The sequence below is a fragment of the Salvelinus namaycush genome, chromosome 28, assembly GCF_016432855.1.
Source record: "Salvelinus namaycush isolate Seneca chromosome 28, SaNama_1.0, whole genome shotgun sequence".
Lineage (NCBI taxonomy): Eukaryota > Metazoa > Chordata > Actinopteri > Salmoniformes > Salmonidae > Salvelinus > Salvelinus namaycush.
This window is the reverse complement of record NC_052334.1, coordinates 13080487-13103129: the sequence shown is the minus strand read 5'-3', so window position 1 is coordinate 13103129 and position 22643 is coordinate 13080487. Positions and strand designations below refer to the sequence as shown.

Below are 22643 nucleotides of genomic sequence, written 5' to 3'. Positions count from 1 at the left end.
AACAGCATCCTACAGCAGCTAGGTTTCACGTTTTATAAACCTATGGCTTGTGATTCTACACTGAAGGAAATGACATCATGCGATTTCCAGTATTTGTCCTCATCTATGTTGTAAGGAGTTGCCAGTCAGTTGGCTGTTGAATGGAAAAGTAATGGAAGTAAAGTCAAGAACAGAACATATCAGGGCCTTGACTTGAGAATAGTAGAATAGTTTGTCCTGGAGTGGTTGTCAGTCTTGAACACTTGGAAGTGTACAAACACCAAAACAGATGCTGGTTGGAGATGGCAGAGGGTCAGGTAAAGTACTGTAGCTCAGGTCACATGTATAGTAGCTCAGGTGTAGTGACTGGATGTAAGGGGCAGTTTATCCTCCTCTTCCTTCTCTTTAATGACAAGACACCATAACCAACGTTGGCCGTGGGCACTAGATTACCTGCTGGGTATTGACGAACGGTGGTCATTCAACATGTAGAATTCTCTTTAAATAAACAGAAAATGAGAGCCAACGTGGTCAGAGGCTATAGGATTTCCAACCGCTGTTTTTAACCCTTCATCGGTGCAGCCTATTTGTCCGTTAGGTCTAAACTGAGATTGACTGTACCCACTACCCAGGTCAGGTGTAACCTACATTCCAATATTCACCAGGGGACAATGTTAGGGGAGGCTAAGCACAGAGGTTTGGGTTCAGGTTAGAGTTTGTGTGGATCATCTAGCCATAGTCACACAGTGCTGAGAAAATAGGAGGGTGTCATTTGAGATGTGCCCCTTGTTTGTGCACTCAGTGCTGAGGGTCCATGGTTGTTGTTGTTAATTTGTCTGTCCGTTTGTCTCGTCTGAGTGCTGCTGTGTGCTGGTTAATGTGGTCTTAAGGACTACAAAGGCCCTTTGAACTGGTTCCCAGAGAGATGCTGGCGGATGGAAGGCTTGGAGCCTGCAGCGTCACCTAGTTTACGCCACACCACCTGAGAACACAACAGAGTACAGGGAAGTGAGAGAAGGGACACAAAACCCTGTTACACAACATTGTCATACAACGGCTGTATACTATCTACAGTATATATAGAAGTGTAGAAGTGAAATGTAGTACTAATTAGGCTTTAAAAAACTGTTACACAAAGCTTGTTATTGTATCACATTTGATTATATCTGAATGTATGCATTCTGAGGGTATGACCTGTGGGTTGGGTCAAAGGGAGGTTATAGAGAGATGGGAACCATAGATATGACTGGAATCCAGCCAACCAATGGGTGTCAACAAAAATGTGCTCCACATAATCTGAGCAGAAAATGCAATTATAGGGGGAGACAACAACAGCTGTGCAACTCTTAACTCTGTGATGAGAGAGAGAGGTCGACCCACAGGACCATGTAACATAGACCTCATTAGTGACCAGGATGTTGGTGGATTTATCTCTTTATGGTAGATGGGATACTTGACTGTAAATGGCTGCATTGTGCCTCCATGTTCTCTGTCTCTCATGTACAGAGCTCTGTGTGGAACAACCAACAGGCATGGCTACTGAAAGCCTGGTTGGTTGACAGGGGGAATGTATCTGGGAGGTTTACAGGGGGAATGTATCTGGGAGGTTGGCAGGGGGAATGTATCTGGGAGGTTGACAGGGGGAATGTATCTGGGAGGTTGACAGGGGGAATGTATCTGGGAGGTTGACAGGGGGAATGTATCTGGGAGGTTGACAGGGGGAATGTATCTGGGAGGTTGACAGGGGGAATGTATCTGGGAGGTTGACAGGGGGAATGTATCTGGGAGGTTTACAGGGGGAATGTATCTGGGAGGTTGACAGGGGGAATGTATCTGGGAGGTTGACAGGGGGAATGTATCTGGGAGGTTGACAGGGGGAATGTATCTGGGAGGTTGACAGGGGGAATGTATCTGGGAGGTTGACAGGGGGAATGTATCTGGGAGGTTGACAGGGGGAATGTATCTGGGAGGTTGACAGGGGGAATGTATCTGGGAGGTTTACAGGGGGAATGTATCTGGGAGGTTGACAGGGGGAATGTATCTGGGAGGTTGACAGGGGGAATGTATCTGGGAGGTTGACAGGGGGAATGTATCTGGGAGGTTTACAGGGGGAATGTATCTGGGAGGTTGACAGGGGGAATGTATCTGGGAGGTTGACAGGGGGAATGTATCTGGGAGGTTTACAGGGGGAATGTATCTGGGAGGTTTACAGGGGGAATGTATCTGGGAGGTTTACAGGGGGAATGTATCTGGGAGGTTTACAGGGGGAATGGAGCTCGAAGGCTTAAAAGGCCACAATAAGAGCTTCCATTGTTTCTCCCAGTGAAGTTATTTTAATTGCGCTGACAAGTGTGTCGTAAACACTATGGCTCCTTTATGGGAACCTCCAATTATAGCACGGGGAAGTGAAGGGGTGAGAGGGGGGAGGTTGAGAGGGAGGGATGGAGGGGGGTAATTGTGCAGTAATTGAAACCCTGCTCTCCGTCAAAGCGATGGCAGGCTTGTGATTCTGACAGGCAAACAAACAGAAACGGGGAGGGGGGAGCGAGAGAGATGCAACTCATGTATCTTAATCAAGCTCTCATTATTAGCTTGCTGGGATAGGAGAGAGGAGATGAGAAAGGTAACGTGGAAGAGAGCAGAGAGAGAAAGTTTCTTACGTTACACATCTCCCTGACGATGGCCTTCTCCTTCTCACTGAGGTCTTCGTCGTAGTCTTCAGGGATCTTCTTCTCCAGGTTCTCATGGACCTCCAGTACCTTCATGGCATGGACCACAGCCTCTGGCTTCTGGCCCACTGGGAGGTAGTCTGCTGGAGGGGACGGCTCACCACTGGGGGACCTACCAGAGCCCTGGAGAGAGAGGAGAGATGGTCAGTGTGGTCACACACACATGAATATACACTGCTCAAAAAAATAAAGGGAACACTTAAACAACACAATGTAACTCCAAGTCAATCACACTTCTGTGAAATCAAACTGTCCACTTAGGAAGCAACACTGATTGACAATAAATTTCACATGCTGTTGTGCAAATGGAATAGACAAAAGGTGGAAATTATAGGCAATTAGCAAGACACCCCCAAAAAAGGAGTGATTCTGCAGGTGGTGACCACAGACCACTTCTCAGTTCCTATGCTTCCTGGCTGATGTTTTGGTCACTTTTGAATGCTGGCGGTGCTCTCACTCTAGTGGTAGCATGAGACGGAGTCTACAACCCACACAAGTGGCTCAGGTAGTGCAGTTCATCCAGGATGGCACATCAATGCGAGCTGTGGCAAAAAGGTTTGCTGTGTCTGTCAGCGTAGTGTCCAGAGCATGGAGGCGCTACCAGGAGACAGGCCAGTACATCAGGAGACGTGGAGGAGGCCGTAGGAGGGCAACAACCCAGCAGCAGGACCGCTACCTCCGCCTTTGTGCAAGGAGGTGCACTGCCAGAGCCCTGCAAAATGACCTCCAGCAGGCCACAAATGTGCATGTGTCTGCTCAAACGGTCAGAAACAGACTCCATGAGGGTGGTATGAGGGCCCGACGTCCACAGGTGGGGGTTGTGCTTACAGCCCAACACCGTGCAGGACGTTTGGCATTTGCCAGAGAACACCAAGATTGGCAAATTCGCCACTGGCGCCCTGTGCTCTTCACAGATGAAAGCAGGTTCACACTGAGCACATGAGCACATGTGACAGACGTGACAGAGTCTGGAGACGCCGTGGAGAACGTTCTGCTGCCTGCAACATCCTCCAGCATGACCGGTTTGGCGATGGGTCAGTCATGGTGTGGGGTGGCATTTCTTTGTGGGGCCGCACAGCCCTCCATGTGCTCGCCAGAGGTAGCCTGACTGCCAATAGGTACCGAGATGAGATCCTCAGACCCCTTGTGAGACCATATGCTGACACATGCACATTTGTGGCCTGCTGGAGGTCATTTTGCAGGGCTCTGGCAGTGCACCTCCTTGCACAAAGGCGGAGGTAGCGGTCCTGCTGCTGGGTTGTTGCCCTCCTACGGCCTCCTCCACGTCTCCTGATGTACTGGCCTGTCTCCTGGTAGCGCCTCCATGCTCTGGACACTACGCTGACAGACACAGCAAACCTTTTTGCCACAGCTCGCATTGATGTGCCATCCTGGATGAACTGCACTACCTGAGCCACTTGTGTGGGTTGTAGACTCCGTCTCATGCTACCACTAGAGTGAGAGCACCGCCAGCATTCAAAAGTGACCAAAACATCAGCCAGGAAGCATAGGAACTGAGAAGTGGTCTGTGGTCACCACCTGCAGAATCACTCCTTTTTGGGGGGTGTCTTGCTAATTGCCTATAATTTCCACCTTTTGTCTATTCCATTTGCACAACAGCATGTGAAATTTATTGTCAATCAGTGTTGCTTCCTAAGTGGACAGTTTGATTTCACAGAAGTGTGATTGACTTGGAGTTACATTGTGTTGTTTAAGTGTTCCCTTTATTTTTTTGAGCAGTGTACTTTATTCTCTCTCACACACACACAAATGCGCACACACACACCATCATGTTTGTAACGTCATGCTAATCCCCCCTCTCCCCTCTCTATCTGGGGTACTATAGTTCACCACCCCAGGCACCGAAATTAGATTAAATCCTTTAATTCTGGGTCCTGCCCTGGTCCTCCCCTGGTAGGGTTACACCTCCCCTGGTCCTCCCCTGGTGGGGTTACATCTCCCCTGGTCCTAGCCTGGTCCTCCCCTGGTGGGGTTACAACTCCCCTGGTCCTAACCTGGTGGGGTTACAACTCCCCTGGTCCTCCCCTGGTGGGGTTACAACTCCCCTGGTCCTAGCCTGGGCCTACCCTGGTGGGGTTACAACTCCTCTTGTCCTCCCCTGGTGGGGTTACAACTCCCCTGATCCTAACCTGATCCTACCCTGGTGGGGTTACAACTCCCCTGGTCCTAACCTGGTCCTCCCCTGGTGGGGTTACATCTCCCCTGATCCTAACCTGGTCCTACCCTGGTGGGGTTACATCTCCCTTGGTCCTAGCCTGGTCCTACCCTGGTGGGGTTACAACTCCCCTGGTCCTAACCTGGTCCTCCCCTGGTGGGGTTACATCTCCCCTGGTCCTAACCTGGTCCTACCCTGGTGGGGTTACATCTCCCCTGGTCCTAACCTGGTCCTACCCTGGTGGGGTTACAACTCCCCTGATCCTAACCTGGTCCTACCCTGGTGGGGTTACAACTCCCCTGGTCCTAACCTGGTCCTACCCTGGTGGGGTTACAACTCCCCTGATCCTAACCTGGTCCTACCCTGGTGGGGTTACAACTCCCCTGGTCCTAACCTGGTCTGGTGGGGTTACAACTCCCCTGATCCTAACCTGGTCTGGTGGGGTTACAACTCCCCTGTGTCTTTCCATCTCTGGGTCACAGCTGATGTACAAAGAGGTATTTGAGGGAGAGGAGCGGTAGTCCTGACTATCCTAGCTCTATCCTATCCCCCCCCCCCCCCCCAGTACATGTCAGTCCCAGCACTCACTGTCCAAGCCCTTAGTTATCCCTATCCCTGGTCCTATCCCAATACAGCCCAGTCCCAGCACTCACTGTCCAAGCCCTTAGTTATCCCTATCCCTGGTCCTATCCCAATACAGCTCAGTCCCAGCACTCACTGTCCAAGCCCTTAGTTATCCCTATCCCTGGTCCTATCCCAATACAGCTCAGTCCCAGCACTCACTGTCCAAGCCCTTAGTTATCCCTATCCCTGGTCCTATCCCAATACAGCTCAGTCCCAGCACTCACTGTCCAAGCCCTTAGTTATCCCTATCCCTGGTCCTATCCCAATACAGCTCAGTCCCAGCACTCACTGTCCAAGCCCTTAGTTATCCCTATCCCTGGTCCTATCCCAATACAGCTCAGTCCCAGCCTTTTGAGCACCACTCTAGCATTAAATCCTCAACAATCCCAGCCAGCATTCCAACACCGGTGCCCCTGAGGAGAGAGAGAGAGGAAGAGTCTGACTGGAGTGTGAGCGACACACACACACACAAAGGAGCGAGGCAATAACAACATCTCCAGGGTGGATGGTGTAGGCCCCTGCTGTAGAGGTATTATAGAAGAGGAAGGAAGTGAACCTGATTCATCTGCCAGTCTACTGTTACAGAGCCTGTATCAATACCTAGTAGCAATCCTCAGAGAACACTGAGATAGACACCACACTTATGTGCATCCCAAATGGCACCCTATTCCCTGTATAGTGTACTACATTTGACCAGGGCCCATATGCCTCTGGTCAAAAGTAGTGCAATATGTAGGGAATGTGGTGGCATTTGGGGTGTAGAATGAACAAAGTCAGTTTAAAAGAAAACATAAGTAGAGGCTCTAGTCTAAAAGACACATATTAACAACCAACCATTTTTACAAGACTGAGAATCACTCATTAAAAGTACATTGCAACTGCTACTGTGTCAGAGAGAATCTTGATTGACTTTGACATTTGATTTGCTGCTCTTGTTATTAGACGGTTGGGATTTTGCCTCAGTCGGTGCTACAGCGATGCGATCACGATCGCTGGGCTAATTTTAGCATGTGACGGATGTAGGGGGGTGTATGGGCTATAGAGGGGGGGTTAGCAGGGGTTGGGGCGACCCCCTCAACAATAGGTACCATCTCTCTCTACGTATCACAGGTAGCCCCTCACAACACGTATTGACGTAGCACACAGGTTATGCCAAACAATAATGTCATGACGTTGGCCTGTGGGTAAGGTTTATGACCCCCCCATAAATACCTTTCTCCCTTCCCTCTCTCTTGACTCTACAGAGGGACTCCTGAATAGCCTTTGTTAAACATAGAGAGTCTGGGAACATCAAACAAGTGGAGGGAAAGGAACCATATTTCGGTAATAGAACCAGTTGAAAATATGCATTGGTACTTAATGAATATGATGTCAGTTCGGTTGTCATCTGAGACATTATGACTGATGACAGGACAACCTAAACTGTATCTGGAAAAGTCTACACATTATAGTTATCAGATTCACATGGAATTGTAGTGCAATTCAAATGTTTAAATATACAATTATTGGTGAAAAGATGAAATGTAATTTTAGCTTCCAAATGAGAGATTTGGGTTTTCATAAGGTTAGGGCTCTGCTAATCAGTGGCCCGCGCCTGTGAAGAGACATGGGTTATAAAGTATGAAACACACCCTTCTCCCTCCACTATATAAGCCCTTGACGAAAATGTAACCTCCTGTACCGGGTACATTAGGATGACGATCCGATGTCAGAAGGATTCAGATAATAACTACAGAACGAAGCCAACCTCAGCGTGAACTTTGGTTGCGAATGGTATGAACTTTGAACTCTTATTCGCTACAGAAGTGATACCTCCTAGCTGTTGAGTTAGCAGCGGCCGCTGTAAACGTGGGCTAGGAAAGGACGGACAGAGTATCCCGTCTACCACACAATGACGACACTACAACATTTCCCGTTCACCACCAGAGACACTCTTCAAAGGACAAAGGACTCTGTTGGGCAACACGGCCTTCCATCTACCACCAACCTATTGAAGCGCAGCTCATAGTAAATATTTATTGCATTTTCCTTTTCCAAATGGGCGGTTATTTAGAATGCATAACATTCTGTATTTACGATAGAGTAGCTGCCTACGGCCCGATAGAGACATCGCTTCTCCCTTTGTTCTTCAGTCTTCCCGCTCTTTCACTCAAACCCAGCCCCCTTTTCTTTGTGTAACCAGCTGTCATATCTGTTCTGTCCGCTAGGGACGTTTTCCTTTATGACATAATTTGTAATCAATGTATGATTCATTCTGTGTATATGTAATTCTGTGTGATTAGTTAGGTATTTAGTAAATAAATAATTAAACCCAATTTTGTATTGCTGATTCAACTTGTTAGCCAGGGTTCGTGAAGATAACCAAGAATTTACAACTTTCAGATGAGACTGAAATAAGGTGACGATTAATATTGACTACTACTGATGTAAAATATTACTAGGTCTTTAAGAGTTTATTCAGAAGATAACTGCTCTATAAATATTATTTTGTGGTGCCCCGACTTTCTAGGTAATTACATTTACATGATTAGCTCAATCAGGTATAGGATTTTATAGAATAGCATGTCATACCACTTAATCCAGCATAGCCAAAGACACGACAATAAGCAAATATGTACTTTATTTCTACAACCCTGGACACCAGGGTTTAAAGTGTGTATCAGTCCATGTCATTGTCTGAGCGAAATGTGAATTGATGTGTGAGAGAGAGAGAGGTCAAGATCAGATGAGCTCCTGCATTTTTCAGCATGTTCTTAAAAAACGATAGATTTAGAGTTAGATAAACTTGGATTTTTTTGCCAGGAACATATACGGGATGCTACCCTCTACAACAACCTTCACTCCAAATCAAAACTCAAAACCCACAACCTGATCTTGGACGGAATTACGGAATCACCTGGAAGGCTTACAACTACCAAAGATTATTATTCCAAAGCTATACAGCAAATGCTCTGGAAACCTGAAAACACCAACCTGGAACTGAGTGAGTAATGTTTAGTCTGAAGCTTTATTTTATTTCCAAAAGCCAAGAAGAAAAATACATTCCATTACTATATAAGGACTGAATGCTAAATTAAGGCTGCCAAGCTTGATACAACTTCAATTAGCACTTCTCCACCTGAAACTAGTGTTGGGGGAAAAACATACAACATTATAAAATCCATGTACACAAACAACAAGTGTGTGGATACAATTGGCTGAAAACACACACTTTTCTTTCCACAGGGCCGTGGGGTGACACAGGGATGCAGCTTAAGCCCCACCCTCTTCAACATATACACTGCTCAAAAAAATAAAGGGAACACTTAAACAACACAATGTAACTCCAAGTCAATCACACTTCTGTGAAATCAAACTGTCCACTTAGGAAGCAACACGGATTGACAATAAATTTCACATGCTGTTGTGCAAATGGAATAGACAACAGGTGGAAATTATAGGCAATTAGCAAGACACACCCAATAAAGGAGTGGTTCTGCAGGTGGTGACCATTTACATTTAAGTCATTTAGCAGACGCTCTTATCCAGAGCGACTTACAAATTGGAAAGTTCATACATATTCATCCTGGTCCCCCCGTGGGGAATGAACCCACAACCCTGGCGTTGCAAGCGCCATGCTCTACCAACTGAGCCACACGTGACCACAGACCACTTCTCAGTTCCTATGCTTCCTGGCTGATGTTTTGGTCACTTTTGAATGCTGGCGGTGCTTTCACTCTAGTGGTAGCATGAGACGGAGTCTACAAGTGGCTCAGGTAGTGCAGCTCATCCAGGATGGCACATCAATGCGAGCTGTGGCAAGAAGGTTTGCTGTGTCTGTCAGCGTAGTGTCCAGAGCATGGAGGCGCTACCAGGAGACAGGCCAGTACATCAGGAGACGTGGAGAAGGCCGTAGGAGGGCAACAACTCAGCAGCAGGACCGCTACCTCCACCTTTGTGCAAGGAGGAGCACTGCCAGAGCCCTGCAAAATGACCTCCAGCAGGCCACAAATGTGCATGTGTCTGCTCAAACGGTCAGAAACAGATTCCATGAGGGTGGTATGAGGGCCCGACGTCCACAGGTGGGGGTTGTGCTTACAGCCCAACACCGTGCAGGACATTTGGCATTTGCCAGAGAACACCAAGATTGGCAAATTCGCCACTGGCGCCTTGTGCTCTTCACAGATGAAAGCAGGTTCACACTGAGCACATGTGACAGACGTGACAGTCTGGAGACGCCGTGGAGAACGTTCTGCTGCCTGCAACATCCTCCAGCATGACCGGTTTGGCGGTGGGTCAGTCATGGTGTGGGGTGGCATTTCTTTGGGGGGCCGCACAGCCCTCCATGGGCTCGCCAGAGGTAGCCTGACTGCCATTAGGTACCGAGATGAGATCCTCAGACCCCTTGTGAGACCATATGCTGGTGCGGTTGGCCCTGGGTTCCTCCTAATGCAAGACAATGCTAGACCTCATGTGGCTGGAGTGTGTCAGCAGTTCCTGCAAGAGGAAGGCATTGATGCTATGGACTGGCCCGCCCGTTCCCCAGACCTGAATCCAATTGAGCACATCTGGGACATCATGTCTCGCTCCATCCACCAACGCCACGTTGCACCACAGACTGTCCAGGAGTTGGCGGATGCTTTAGTCCAGGTCTGGGAGGAGATCCCTCAGGAGACCATCCGCCACCTCATCAGGAGCATGCCCAGGCGTTGTAGGGAGGTCATACAGGCACGTGGAGGCCACACACACTACTGAGCCTCATTTTGACGTGTTTTAAGGACATTACATCAAAGTTGGATCAGCCTGTAGTGTGGTTTTCCACTTTAATTTTGAGTGTGACTCCAAATCCAGACCTCCATGGGTTGATAAATTTGATTTCCATTGATAATTTTTGTGTGATTTTGTTGTCAGCACATTCAACTATGTAAAGAAAAAAGTATTTAATAAGAATAGTTCATTCATTCAGATCTAGGATGTGTTATTTTAGTGTTCCCTTTATTTTTTTGAGCAGTGTATATCAACGAATTGGCAAGGGCACCAGAACCAGAGCAGCACCCGGCCTCACCCTACTAGAATCTGAAGTCAAATGTCTACTGTTTGCTGATGATCTGGTGCTTTTGTCCCCAACCAAGGAGGGCCTACAGCAGCACCTAGATCTTATGCACAGATTCTGTCAGGCCTGGGCCCTAACAGCCAAATCTCAGTAAAACTAAAATAATGGTGTTCCAAAAAAGGTCCAGTTGCCAGGACCACAAATACAAATTCCATCTAGACACAGTTGCCCTAGAGCACAAAAAAAACTATACACCTCAGCCTAAACATCAGCGGCACAGGTAACTTCCACAAAGCTTTGAACGATCAGAGACAAGTAAAGAAGGGCCTTCTATACCATCAAAAGGAAAAAAACATTTGACAATGCCAATTACGATCTGAAAAAAAAATACTTGAATCAGTTATAGAACCCATAGCCTATATGGTTGTGAGGTATGAACCAATAATTCACAAAATGGGACAAACACCAAATGGAGACTCTGCATGCAGAATTCAGCAAAAACAATCTTCTGCATGCAGAGCAGAATTAGGCAGACACCCGCTAATTATCAAAGTCCAGAAAAGAGCCGTTAAATTCTACAACCACCTAAAAGGAAGCGATTCCCAAACCTTCCATAACAAAGCCATCACCTACAGAGAGATGAACCTGGAGAAGAGTCCCCTAAGCAAGCTCATCCTGGGGCTCTGTTCACAAACACAAAAACACCCCACAGAGCCCCAGGACAGCAGCACAATTAGACCCAACCAAATCATGAGAAAATAAAAAGATCATTACTTGACACATTAGAAAGAATTAACAAAAACACAGAGCAAACTAGAATGCTATTTGGCCCTGAACAGAAAGTACACAGTTGCAGAATACCTGACCACTGTGACTGACCCAAACTTAAGGAACGCTTTGACTATGTACAGACTCAGTGAGCATAGCCTTGCTATAGAAAGACCGCCGTAGGCAGACCTAGCTCTCAAGAGAAGACAGGCTATGTTCACAATGCCCACAAAATGAGGTGGAAACTGAGCTGTACTTACTAACCTCATGCCAAATGTATGACCATATTAGAGACACATATTTCACTCAGATTTATTTTCCCTTTTGTACTTTAACTATTTGCATATCATTACAACATTGTAAATAGACATAATATGGCATTTGAAATGTCTTTATTCTTTTGGAGTGTAATGTTTACTGTCCATTTTTTATTGTTTATTTCACTTTTGTTTATTATCTATTTTACTTGATTTGGCAATTTAAACATATGTTTCCCATGCCAATAAACCCCTTAAATTGAAATAGAATTGAGAGAGAGAGAGATATGATGCATTATTCAAAGCGTCACCTTCTGTGTTTGAAGTTGAAGTTCAAAGCCATGCTAATCAGGACAGGAGTCTAAAGTCGGTCTGTATTTCATTCCAGAACAGACACACACTCACACACACTTTTTGCACACACCACACTCTTATTCTTTTTTTACCTGAGTGGTTACCATGATGACTCCAAAGGTTTTTTTATCAGGACCAATCAGAGTTCTGATTAGCTAAAGAAGAGTGCTCTCCTCTCTCTTCTCTCCTCGCTCTCCTCTCTCTGTCTTTGCTCTCTCTCCTCTTTCTGCTCTCTCTCCTCTCTCTGTCTCTGCTCTCTCTCCTCTCCTCCCTCTGTCTGCTCTCTGTTTCCTCTCCTCTCTCTGTCTCTGCTCTCTCCTCTCCTCTCTCTGCTCTCTCCTCGCCTCTCTCCTCTCCTCTCCTCTGTCTCTGCTCCTTCAGTCTCTCTTCCCTCAATCCTCACTTATCTCCTCTCCTTTCACAGCCTCCTATGCTCTCCCCTTCTGTTCCTTCCCCCTCCTCTCCTCTCCCCCTCTCTACATTACTGCTGGAGGAAGAGGAGGAGTGTGGGGGGGATGGAGAGGAAAGGATGATGGAGGAAGAGGATAAGAGGGAAGAAGAGGGATTAAGAATGAGGACAATGACGCCCCCAAGGTGAGAGCTGGAGAGGGGGATGAAAGAGAAGGAGAGAGCAGAGGGCGTCTTTGCCCTTCTGTAAGGAGGGATGCTAATTTAATTAGTGGTCTTTAAGGGACGGCCTCTGGTTAAAAATGGAAGCAACAGAGAGACATGTGAAATCTCTGGGCTATAAAGGAGAGAGACAGAGAGACAGACATATAGAGAAAGAAATAAAGAGAGAGGGGGAAGACAGAGTTTATTTATTTTCTCTTTTGTACTTTAACTATTTGCACATCGTTACAACACCGTATATAGACATAATGACATTTGAAATGTCTTAATTCGTTTGGAACTTTTGTGAGCGTAATTTTTACTGTTCATGTTTTATTGTTTATTTCCCTTTGAGAGAGAGAGAAAGACCATTGAATTGAATTGAGATAGAAAGAGAGTCTTCAGCTTCAGTCTCCAGCTCTAAAGCTGGGCTAGAGAATCTGTCATGCCCTGATCTGTTTCATCTGTCCTTGTGCTTGTCTCCACCCCCTCCAGGTGTTGCCCATCTTCTCCACTTATCCTCTGGGTATTGAAAAAACTTAAGCGCTATGGCTTTTCAACCTCTGCCATTTCGTGGATTCAGAGCTATCTATCTAATAGAACTCAAAGGGTTTTCTTTAATGGAAGCGTCTCTAATGTCAAACATGTAAAGTGTGGTGTACTGCAAGGCAGCTCTCTAGGCCCTCTATACTTTTTTTTATTTTTACCAATGACCTGCCACTGGCATTAAACAAAGCATGTGCGTCCATGTATGCTGATGATTCAACCATATACGCATCAGCAACCACAGCTAATGAAGTCACTGAAACCCTTAACAAAGAGTTGCAGTCTGTTTTGGAATGGGTGGCCAGTGATAAACTGGTCCTGAACATCTCTAAAACTAAGAGCATTGTATTTGGTACAAATCATTCCTTAAGTGCTAGACCTCAGCTGAATCTGGTAATGAATGGTGTGGCTGTTGAACAAGTTGAGGAGACTAAATTACTTGGCGTTACCTTAGATTGTAAACTGTCATGGTCAAAACATATAGATTCAATGGTTGCAAAGATGGGGATAGGCCTAGTCTTAACAAAGAGATGCTCTGATTTATTTTGACACCACGGTCCAAAAAGCAAGTTCTGCAGGCTCTAGTTTTGTCTAATTTTGATTATTGTCCAGTCATGTGGTCCAGTGCTGCAAGGAAAGACCTAGTTAAGCTGCAGCTGGCCAAGAACAGAGCAGCACATTTTGTTCTTAATTGTAATCAGTGGGCTAATATGAATACTATGCATGCCAGTCTCTATTGGCTAAGTGTTGAGGAGATACTGATTGCATCACTTCTTCTTTTTATGAGAAACATTGTGTTGAAAATCCCAAATTGTTTGCATAGTCAACTTACACACAGCTCTGACACACACACTTATCCCACCAGACATGCCACCAGGGGTCTTTTCATAGTCCCCAAATCCAGAACAAATTCAAGAAAACGTACAGTATTATATAGAGCCCTTATTGCATGGAACTTCCTTCCATCTCATATTGCTCAAATAAACAGCAAACCTGGTTTCAAAAAACAGATAAAACAACACCTCACGGCATAACGCCTCTCCCCTATTTGACCTAGATAGTTTGTGTGTATGCATTGATATGTAGGCTACGTGTGCCTTTGTAAAAATGTATGTAGTTCTGTCCGTGAGCTGTTCTTGTCTAATGATGTTCTGTATTATGTTTCATATTTTGTGTGGACCCCAGGAAGAGTAGCTGCTGCTTTTGCAACAGCTAATAGGGATCCTAATAAAATACCAAATGCCTGTGTTTTCTGTCTGTCTGTGCCAGTTCGTCTTGTTTGTCAAGCTTACCAGCATTCGTCCTGTCAGCTCCAGTCTTTTCCCAGCCTCCCTTTTTCTCGTCCTCCTGGTTTTTGACCCTTGCCTATCCTGACCCTGTACCCGCCCGCCTGACTACTCTGCCCATCTCTGAACCTGCCTGCTGTCCTGTACCTTTGCTCCACCTCTGGATTACTGAAGTCTGCCTGTCCCTGACCATGAGCCTGCCTGCCGTCCTGTACCTTTGCTCCACCTCTGGATTACTGAAGTCTGCCTGTCCCTGACCATGAGCCTGCCTGCCGTCCTGTACCTTTGCTCCACCTCTGGATTACTGAAGTCTGCCTGTCCCTGACCATGAGCCTGCCTGCCGTCCTGTACCTTTGCTCCACCTCTGGATTACTGAAGTCTGCCTGTCCCTGACCATGAGCCTGCCTGCCGTCCTGTACCTTTGCTCCACCTCTGGATTACTGAAGTCTGCCTGTCCCTGACCCTGAGCCTGCCTGCCGTCCTGTACCTTTGCTCCTACTCTGGATTATCGACCCCTGCCTGCCTTGACCTGTCGTTTGCCTGCCCCTGTGGTTAAAATAAACATTGTTACTTCACACAGTCTGCACTTGGGTCTTACCTTGATTCCTGATAGAATCAAAGCTAGATAAACAGAATGAGGGGTGGAAGTTAGGGTTAACATGATGTATTGCTGTTGTAAGGTCTACTTTATTACTCTGGGTTATTGGGTAAAGTCTGAGCTGTGTTTACATTAAAGACCTGAGGTTATTGTCTCTTAACACTCAGGGTGGAATGTGGAAGAGGCAGAGCAGAGGCAGGGCTGGAGTAAAAGTGCATATTACTGGAGACTGACATTCAATATTGCAAGATGCTTCAAGTCCTTAGGAAACAATGCAGTCATTTTTTTGTTTTTTGTTACATTGTTAGCCCAGAAAATCTTGAGTGTTATTACAAACAGCCAGGAAGAACTATTGGATATAAGAGCGACGTCAATTTACCAACATTACGACCAGGAATACAACTTTCCTGAAGCGAATCCTTTGTTCGGACCTCCACCCTGGACATTGGATCTAATCCCAGAGGCCGACCCAAAACAACGTTGTTGCCGCAGGAGAGGCAGACGGAGGGGCCTCCTGGTCAGACTTAGAAGGTGAGCACACCATCCACCGCTTCCGAGCATATTACTCGCCAATGTCCAGTCTCTAGACAACAAGGTGGATGAAATTAGGGCACGAGTTGCCTTCCAGAGAGACATCAGAGATTGTAACATTCTCTGTTTCATGGAAACATGGCTCACTCGGGATATGTTGTCAGAGTTGGTACAGCCACTGGGTTTCTTCATGTGACGCGCCAACAGAAACAAACATCTCTCTGGTAAGAAGAATGGCGGGGGTGTATGCCTCATGATTAACGACTCATGGTGTAATCATAACAACATACAGGAACTCAAGTCCTTTTGTTCACCTGACCTAGAATTCCTTACAATCAAATGCCGACCGCATGATCTACCAAAATAATTATTTTTGATTATAGTATACCCCCTAAAAGAACTTCACTGGACTCCATGTAAACTGGAAACCATATATCCTGAGGCTGCATTTATTGTAGCTGGGGATTTTAACAAATCTAATTTGAGAACAAGGCTACCTAAATTCTACCAGCACATTGATTGTGCTGGACCACTGCTACTCTAACTTCCACAATGAATACAAGGCCCTCCCCCACCCACTCGGCAAATCTGACCATGACTCCATCTTGTTGCTCCCCTCATATAGGCAGAAACTAAAACTAGAAACTAAAAGAGCCAGTGCTTAGATATATCCAACACAGGTCTGACCAATCGGATTCCACACTTCAAGATTACGCGATCACGTGGACTGGGATATGTTCCAGGTAGCCTCAGACAATAACATCGACGTATACCCTGACTCGGTGAGTGTGTTTATAAAGAAGTGCATTGGAGATGTTGTACCCACTGTGACTATTAAAACCTTCCCTAACCAGAAACAGTGGATTGATGGCAGCATTCGTACAAAACTGAAAGTGTGAACCACCACATTTAATCATGGAAAGGCGACTGGAAACATGACCGAATACAAACAGTGTAGTTATTCCCTCTGCAAGGCAATCAAATAAACAAAGCGTCAGTACAGAGACAAAGTTGAGTCGTAATTTAACGGCTCAACCACGAGACGTATGTGGCAGGGTCTACAGAAAATCACGGATTACAAAAAGAAAACCAGCCCTGTCGCGGACATCAACGTCTTGCTCCCAGACAAATTAAACAACTTCTTTGCGCGCTTTGAGGACAATACAGTGGCACCGACACGGCACACTACCAAAGACTGTGGGCTCTCCTTCTCCATGGCCGACGTGAGTAAAATATTTAAACGTGTTAACCCTCCCAAGGCTGCCGGCCCAGACAGCATCCCTAGCCGAGTACAGCGCCTCTTCAACCTCAGGGGGCTGAAGAAATTTGGCTTGTCACCTAAAACCCTCACAAACTTTTACAGATGCACAATCGAGAGCATCCTGTCGGGCTGTATCACCGCCTGGTACGGCAACTGCACTGCCCTCAATCGCAAGGCTCTCCAGAGGGTAGTGCTGTCTGCACAACGCATCACCGGGGGCAAACTACCTGCCCTCCAGGACACCTACAGCACCCTATGTCACAGGAAGGCCAAAAAGATCATAGAGGACAACAATCACCCGAGCCACTGCCTGTTCACCCCGCTATCATCCAGAAGGCGAGGTCAGTACAAGTGCATTAAAGCTGGGACCGAGAGACTGAAAAACAGCTTCTATCTCAAGGCCATCAGACTGTTAAACAGCCACTTTAATAAACCTGCGGGCTCTCCTTCACTGCAGCCGAGGTGAGTAAAACATTTAAACGTGTTAACCCTCGCAAGGCTGCAGGCCCAGACGGCATTCCCAGCCGCGTCCTCAGAGCATGCGCAGACCAGCTGGCTGGTGTGTTTAAGGACATATTCAATCAATCCTTATCCCAGTCTGCTGTTCCCACATGCTTCAAGAGGGCCACCATTGTTCCTGTTCCCAAGAAAGCTAAGGTAACTGAGCTAAACGACTACTGCCCCGTAGCACTCACTTCCGTCATCATGAAGTGCTTTGAGAGACTAGTCAAGGACCATATCACCTCCACCCTACCTGACACCCTAGACCCACTCCAATTTGCTTACCGACCCAATAGGTCCACAGATGACGCAATCGCAACCACACTGCACACTGCCCTAACCCATCTGGACAAGAGGAATACCTATGTGAGAATAATGTTCATCGACTACAGCTCAGCATTTAACACCATAGTACCCTCCAAACTCGTCATCAAGCTCGAGACCCTGGGTCTCGTCCCCGCCCTGTGCAACTGGGTACTGGACTTCCTGACGGGCCGCCTCCATGTGGTGAGGGTAGGTAACAACATCTCCACCCCGCTGATCCTCAACACTGGGGCCCCACAATGGTGCGTTCTGAGCCCTCTCCTGTACTCCCTGTTCACCCACGACTGCGTGGCCATGCACGCCTCCAACTCAATCATCAAGTTTGTGGACGAAACTACAGTGGTAGGCTTGATTACCAACAACGACGAGACGGCCTACAGGGAGGAGGTGAGGGCCCTCGGAGTGTGGTGTCAGGAAAATAACCTCACACTCAACGTCAACAAAACAAAGGAGATGATTGTGGACTTCAGGAAAGAGCAGAGGGAGCACCCCCCTATCCACATCGACGGGACAGTAGTGGAGAGGGTAGTAAGTTTTAAGTTCCTCGGCGTACACATCACGGACAAACTGAATTGGTCCACCCACACAGACAGCGTTGTGAAGAAGGCGCAGCAGCGCCTCTTCAACCTCAGGAGGCTGAAGAAATTCAGCTTGTCACCAAAAGCACTCACAAACTTCTACAGATGCACAATCGAGAGCATCCTGTCGGGCTGTATCACCGCCTGGTACGGCAACTGCTCCGCCCACAACCGTAAGGCTCTCCAGAGGGTAGTGAGGTCTGCACAACGCATCACCGGGGGCAAACTACCTGCCCTCCAGGACACCTACACCACCCGATGTCACAGGAAGGCCATAAAGATCATCAAGGACAACAACCACCCGAGCCACTGCCTGTTCACCCCGCTATCATCCAGAAGGCGAGGTCAGTACAGGTGCATCAAAGCAGGAACCAAGAGACTGAAAAAGAGCTTCTATCTCAAGGCCATCAGACTGTTAAACAGCCACCAGCTAACATTTAGTGGCTGCTGCCAACATACTGACTCAACTCCAGCCACTTTAATAATGGGAATTGATGGAAATGTATGTAAAAATGTATCACTAGCCACTTTAAACTATGCCACTTTATGTTTATATACCCTACATTACTCATCTCATATGTATATACTGTACTCTATACCATCTACTGCAGCTTGCCTATGCCGTTCTGTACCATCACTCATTCATATATCTTTATGTACATATTCTTTATCCCTTTACACTTGTGTGTATAAGGTAGTAGTTGTGGAATTGTTAGGTTAGATTACTCGTTGGTTATTACTGCATTGTCGGAACTAGAAGCACAAGCATTTCGCTACACTTGCATTAACATCTGCTAACCATGTGTATGTGACAAATACAATTTGATTTGATTTGATCACTAACATTGACACTGCTGCCAACATACTGACTCAAATCTCTAGCCACTTTAATAATAAAAAAGTGGATGTAATAAATGTATCACTAGTCACTTTAAACAATGCCACTTTATATAATGTTTACATATCCTACATTACTCATCTCATACAGTTGAAGTCAGAAGTTTACATACACTTAGGTTGGAGTCATTAAAACTCGTTTTTCAACCACTCCACAAAAGTCTTGTTTTAACAAACTATAGATTTGGCAAGTAAGTTAGGACTTTGTGCATGACACAAGTCATATTTTCCAACAATTGATTACAGACAGATTATTTCACTTATAATTCAGTGTATCACAATTCCAGTGGGTCAGAAGTTTACATACACTAAGTTGACTGTGCCTTTAAACAGCTTAGAACATTTCAGAAAATTATGTCATGGCTTTAGAAGCTTCTGATAGGTTAATTGACATAATTTGAGTCAATTGGAGGTGTACCTGTGGATGTATTTCAAGGCCTACCTTCAAACTCAGTGCCTCTTTGCTTGATATCATGGGAAAATCAAAAGAAATCAGCCAAGACCTCAGAAAAAAAATTGTAGACCTCCACAAGTCTGGTTCATCCTTGGGAGCAATTTCCAAACGCCTGAAGGTACCACGTTCATCTGTACAAACAATAGTACGCAAGTATAAACACCATGGGACCACGCAGCCGTCATACCGCTCAGGAAGGAGAAGCGTTCTGTCGCCTAGAGATGAACATACTTTGGTGCAAATCAATCCCAGAACAACACCAAAGGACCATGTGAAGATGCTGGAGGAAACGGGTACAAAACTATCTATATCCACAGTAAAACGAGTCCTATATCAACATAACCTGAAAGGCCGCTCAGCAAGGAAGAAGCCACTGCTCCAAAACCGCCATAGAAAAGCCCGACTATGGTTTGCAACTGCACATGGGGACAAAGATCATACTTTTTGGAGAAATGTCCTCTGGTCTGATGAAACAAAAATAGAACTGTTTGGCCATAATGACCATCGTTATGTTTGGAGGAAAAAGAGGGAGGCTTGCAAGCCGAAGAACACCATCCCAACCGTGAAGGACGAGGGTGGCAGCATCATGTTGTGGGGGTGCTTTGCTGCAGGAGGGACTGGTGCACTTCACAAAATAGATGGCATCATGAGGGAAGGAAAATTATGTGGATATATTGAAGCAACATCTCAGCAACATCTATATTGAAGACATCAGTCAGGAAGTTAAAGCTTGGTCGCAAATGGGTCTTCCAAATGGACAATGACCCCAAGCATACTTCCAAAGTTGTGACAAAATGGCTTAAGGACAACAATGTTAAGGCATTGGAGTGGCCATCACAAAGCCTTGACCTCAATCCTACAGAAAATTTGTGGCCAGAACTGAAAAAGTGTGTACGAGCAAGGAGGCCTACAAACCTGACTCAGTTACACCAGTTCTGTCAGGAGGATTGGGCCAAAATTCACCCAACTTATTCTGGGAAACATGTGGAAGGCTACCCGAAACGTTTGACCAAAGTTAAACAATTTAAAGGCAATGCTACCAAATACTAATTGAGTGTATGTAAACTTCTGACCCACTGGGAATGTGATGAAAGAAATAAAAGCTGAAATAAATCATTCTCTACTATTATTCTGACATTTCACATTGTTAAAATAAAGTGGTGATCCTAACTGACCTAAGACAGGGAATTTTATGTCAGGATTAAATGTCAGGAATTGTGAAAAACTGAGTTTAAATGTATTTGGCTAAGTTGTATGTTAACTTCCGACCTCAACTGTATGTATATACTCTATTTTAAAAGATCTATTGCATCTTGCCTATGCTGCACGGCCATCGCGCATCCAGATATTATATGTACATATTCTTATTCCATCCCCTTACATTGTGTGTACAAGGTAGTCTTTGTGAATTTGTTCGATTACTTGTTAGATATTACTGCACTGTTGGAACTAGAAGCACAAGCATTTCGCTCATCTTGCATTAACATCCACTAACCATGTGTATGTGACCAATAACATTTCATTTGATTTGATATTGGAAAGTGGGATCGTACACCTTGAAATGTAGAGGAGCTGGAGAAGGTTTGAAAGTGTTTGAAAGTCCAGTTCAAAGCAAGTCAGCGAGGGAAACTCTTGAAGCACTTCAAAGGAGTTAAGGCCGCAATAAGAGGAAAAATGTACCGATGTAGGGATAGAAATCTGCGGACTGGTTTCAACCTTGTGTGAGTCTTTGAGACTCAGGAAATGCCTTCCAAATGTCTGAGCTTTCAGAACTCTCTTTCTCTCTCCCTCTGAATGTGTCCCCCATGTGTGTGTCTTTTCCCTGTTGGCTTTGATCTTTCCTGACAGATCATGACCCCTGACCTTGACCCTTATCAGCCGGAGTGAGAACATAAAACAACAATGCTGCTGCCACAAAGACCTCTGCTTTGGTGACCACTGCTACGGTGACTGTTACCGCGGCGACCTCTAATTGTTGTTCAATTAAAATATACTGCAAATCGGCTCAAAACAGATACGGTTTTCTGGTAGCTAGGATTTATCCACAGAGCGGTCAGGGCAGGGAGAGGGAGTGGTTTGGCGCCATACTGTACGTACATTCTGCAGTGGGTCTTGCTGGTACCGTGAGAGCTGAGACTCAGAGTGGTAGAAACCCTTCCTCAGACTCTTCAGATCACCACTTTTAATCTGCTGAGAGATAGAGGGAGAGAAAGAGAGAGAGAGAGAGAGAGAGAGAGAGCAGCAAGAGGAAGAGGGAGAGAGAGAGAGAGGGAGAGAGAGAGAGAACACATTTAGAGGAGTAGACAGTGCACACGGAAGTCCAAGAGGAGAAAATGTGCTGCTGATATCTGTACAAGAGAGAGGAGCTCAGCACAGAAGGTGAGAGGTTTGATGCTCAGGATTGTCAATAGGCCATTTTAGAACACCTTGTAAGACAGCAGTTGTCAGTTCAGTTCATTTATACGCTATCTATCGTATCATTGAAAATGGCCAGCATGTGTTTTGTATTCTCCTGCCTGGGGTAAAATAAATGGCATCCCTCTGCCTCAGGACACTGTGACTTTGGTTAGCTGCCTTTAAAAATGTCACCAATCTGTGTTTAACAAGGCAATAACAGAGAGAAGACATAAGGGTAGATAGATAGAAAAACACAAACTGCGCCCTTGGGGTTACAACTGTATACCAGGCTTTTAAGAGGATTGGCCTCTTTTTGCAGAGAGAGAGAGAGAGTGTGTGTGTGTGTGTGTGTGTGTGTGTGTGTGTGTGTGTGTGTGTGTGTGTGTGTGTGTGTGTGTGTGTGTGTGTGTGTGTGTGTGTGTGTGTGTGTGTGTGTGTGTGTGTGTGTGTGTGTGCACAGGGTCACTGTGATGACACCCCTGTGAGTTAAAGAACAGCTGAGAGGTCATTCCCAGGGATCAAAGGTCAGTTTCCCTCAGTACCCATACAGGACTCTTGAAGTACCACAGAATGGTTTAACTAGATTCCACACTGAGAGTTATCAACATATCAGGATCTGTTCTGAACTATTCAGTGTTGTTTTGCATTTATCCACCGCTCACAGCAACCCTTCAGTTGAAAACACCCGTTGTGGTTGGGCTCCCTTCCAGGTCTGTGCTACCTGCTACCCTAAAGGATGCAT

At 46.0% G+C, this 22643-nt stretch overlaps 1 protein-coding gene across 1 annotated transcript in view; it reads right to left on the bottom strand.

Moving 5' to 3' along the window:
- Positions 1-871: 871 nt before the first annotated feature.
- LOC120022956 (coiled-coil domain-containing protein 85C-A-like) overlaps positions 872-22643 on the bottom strand; it is an 83829-nt gene continuing 62057 nt past the window's right edge. The window contains exons 5-7 of the mRNA XM_038966916.1: positions 21602-21694; positions 2640-2831; positions 872-961 (exon numbers count right to left, since the gene is read on the bottom strand). Of these exons, the coding sequence (XP_038822844.1) occupies positions 872-961; positions 2640-2831; positions 21602-21694 (375 nt within the window). The remainder of the gene's footprint in view (positions 962-2639; positions 2832-21601; positions 21695-22643) is intronic.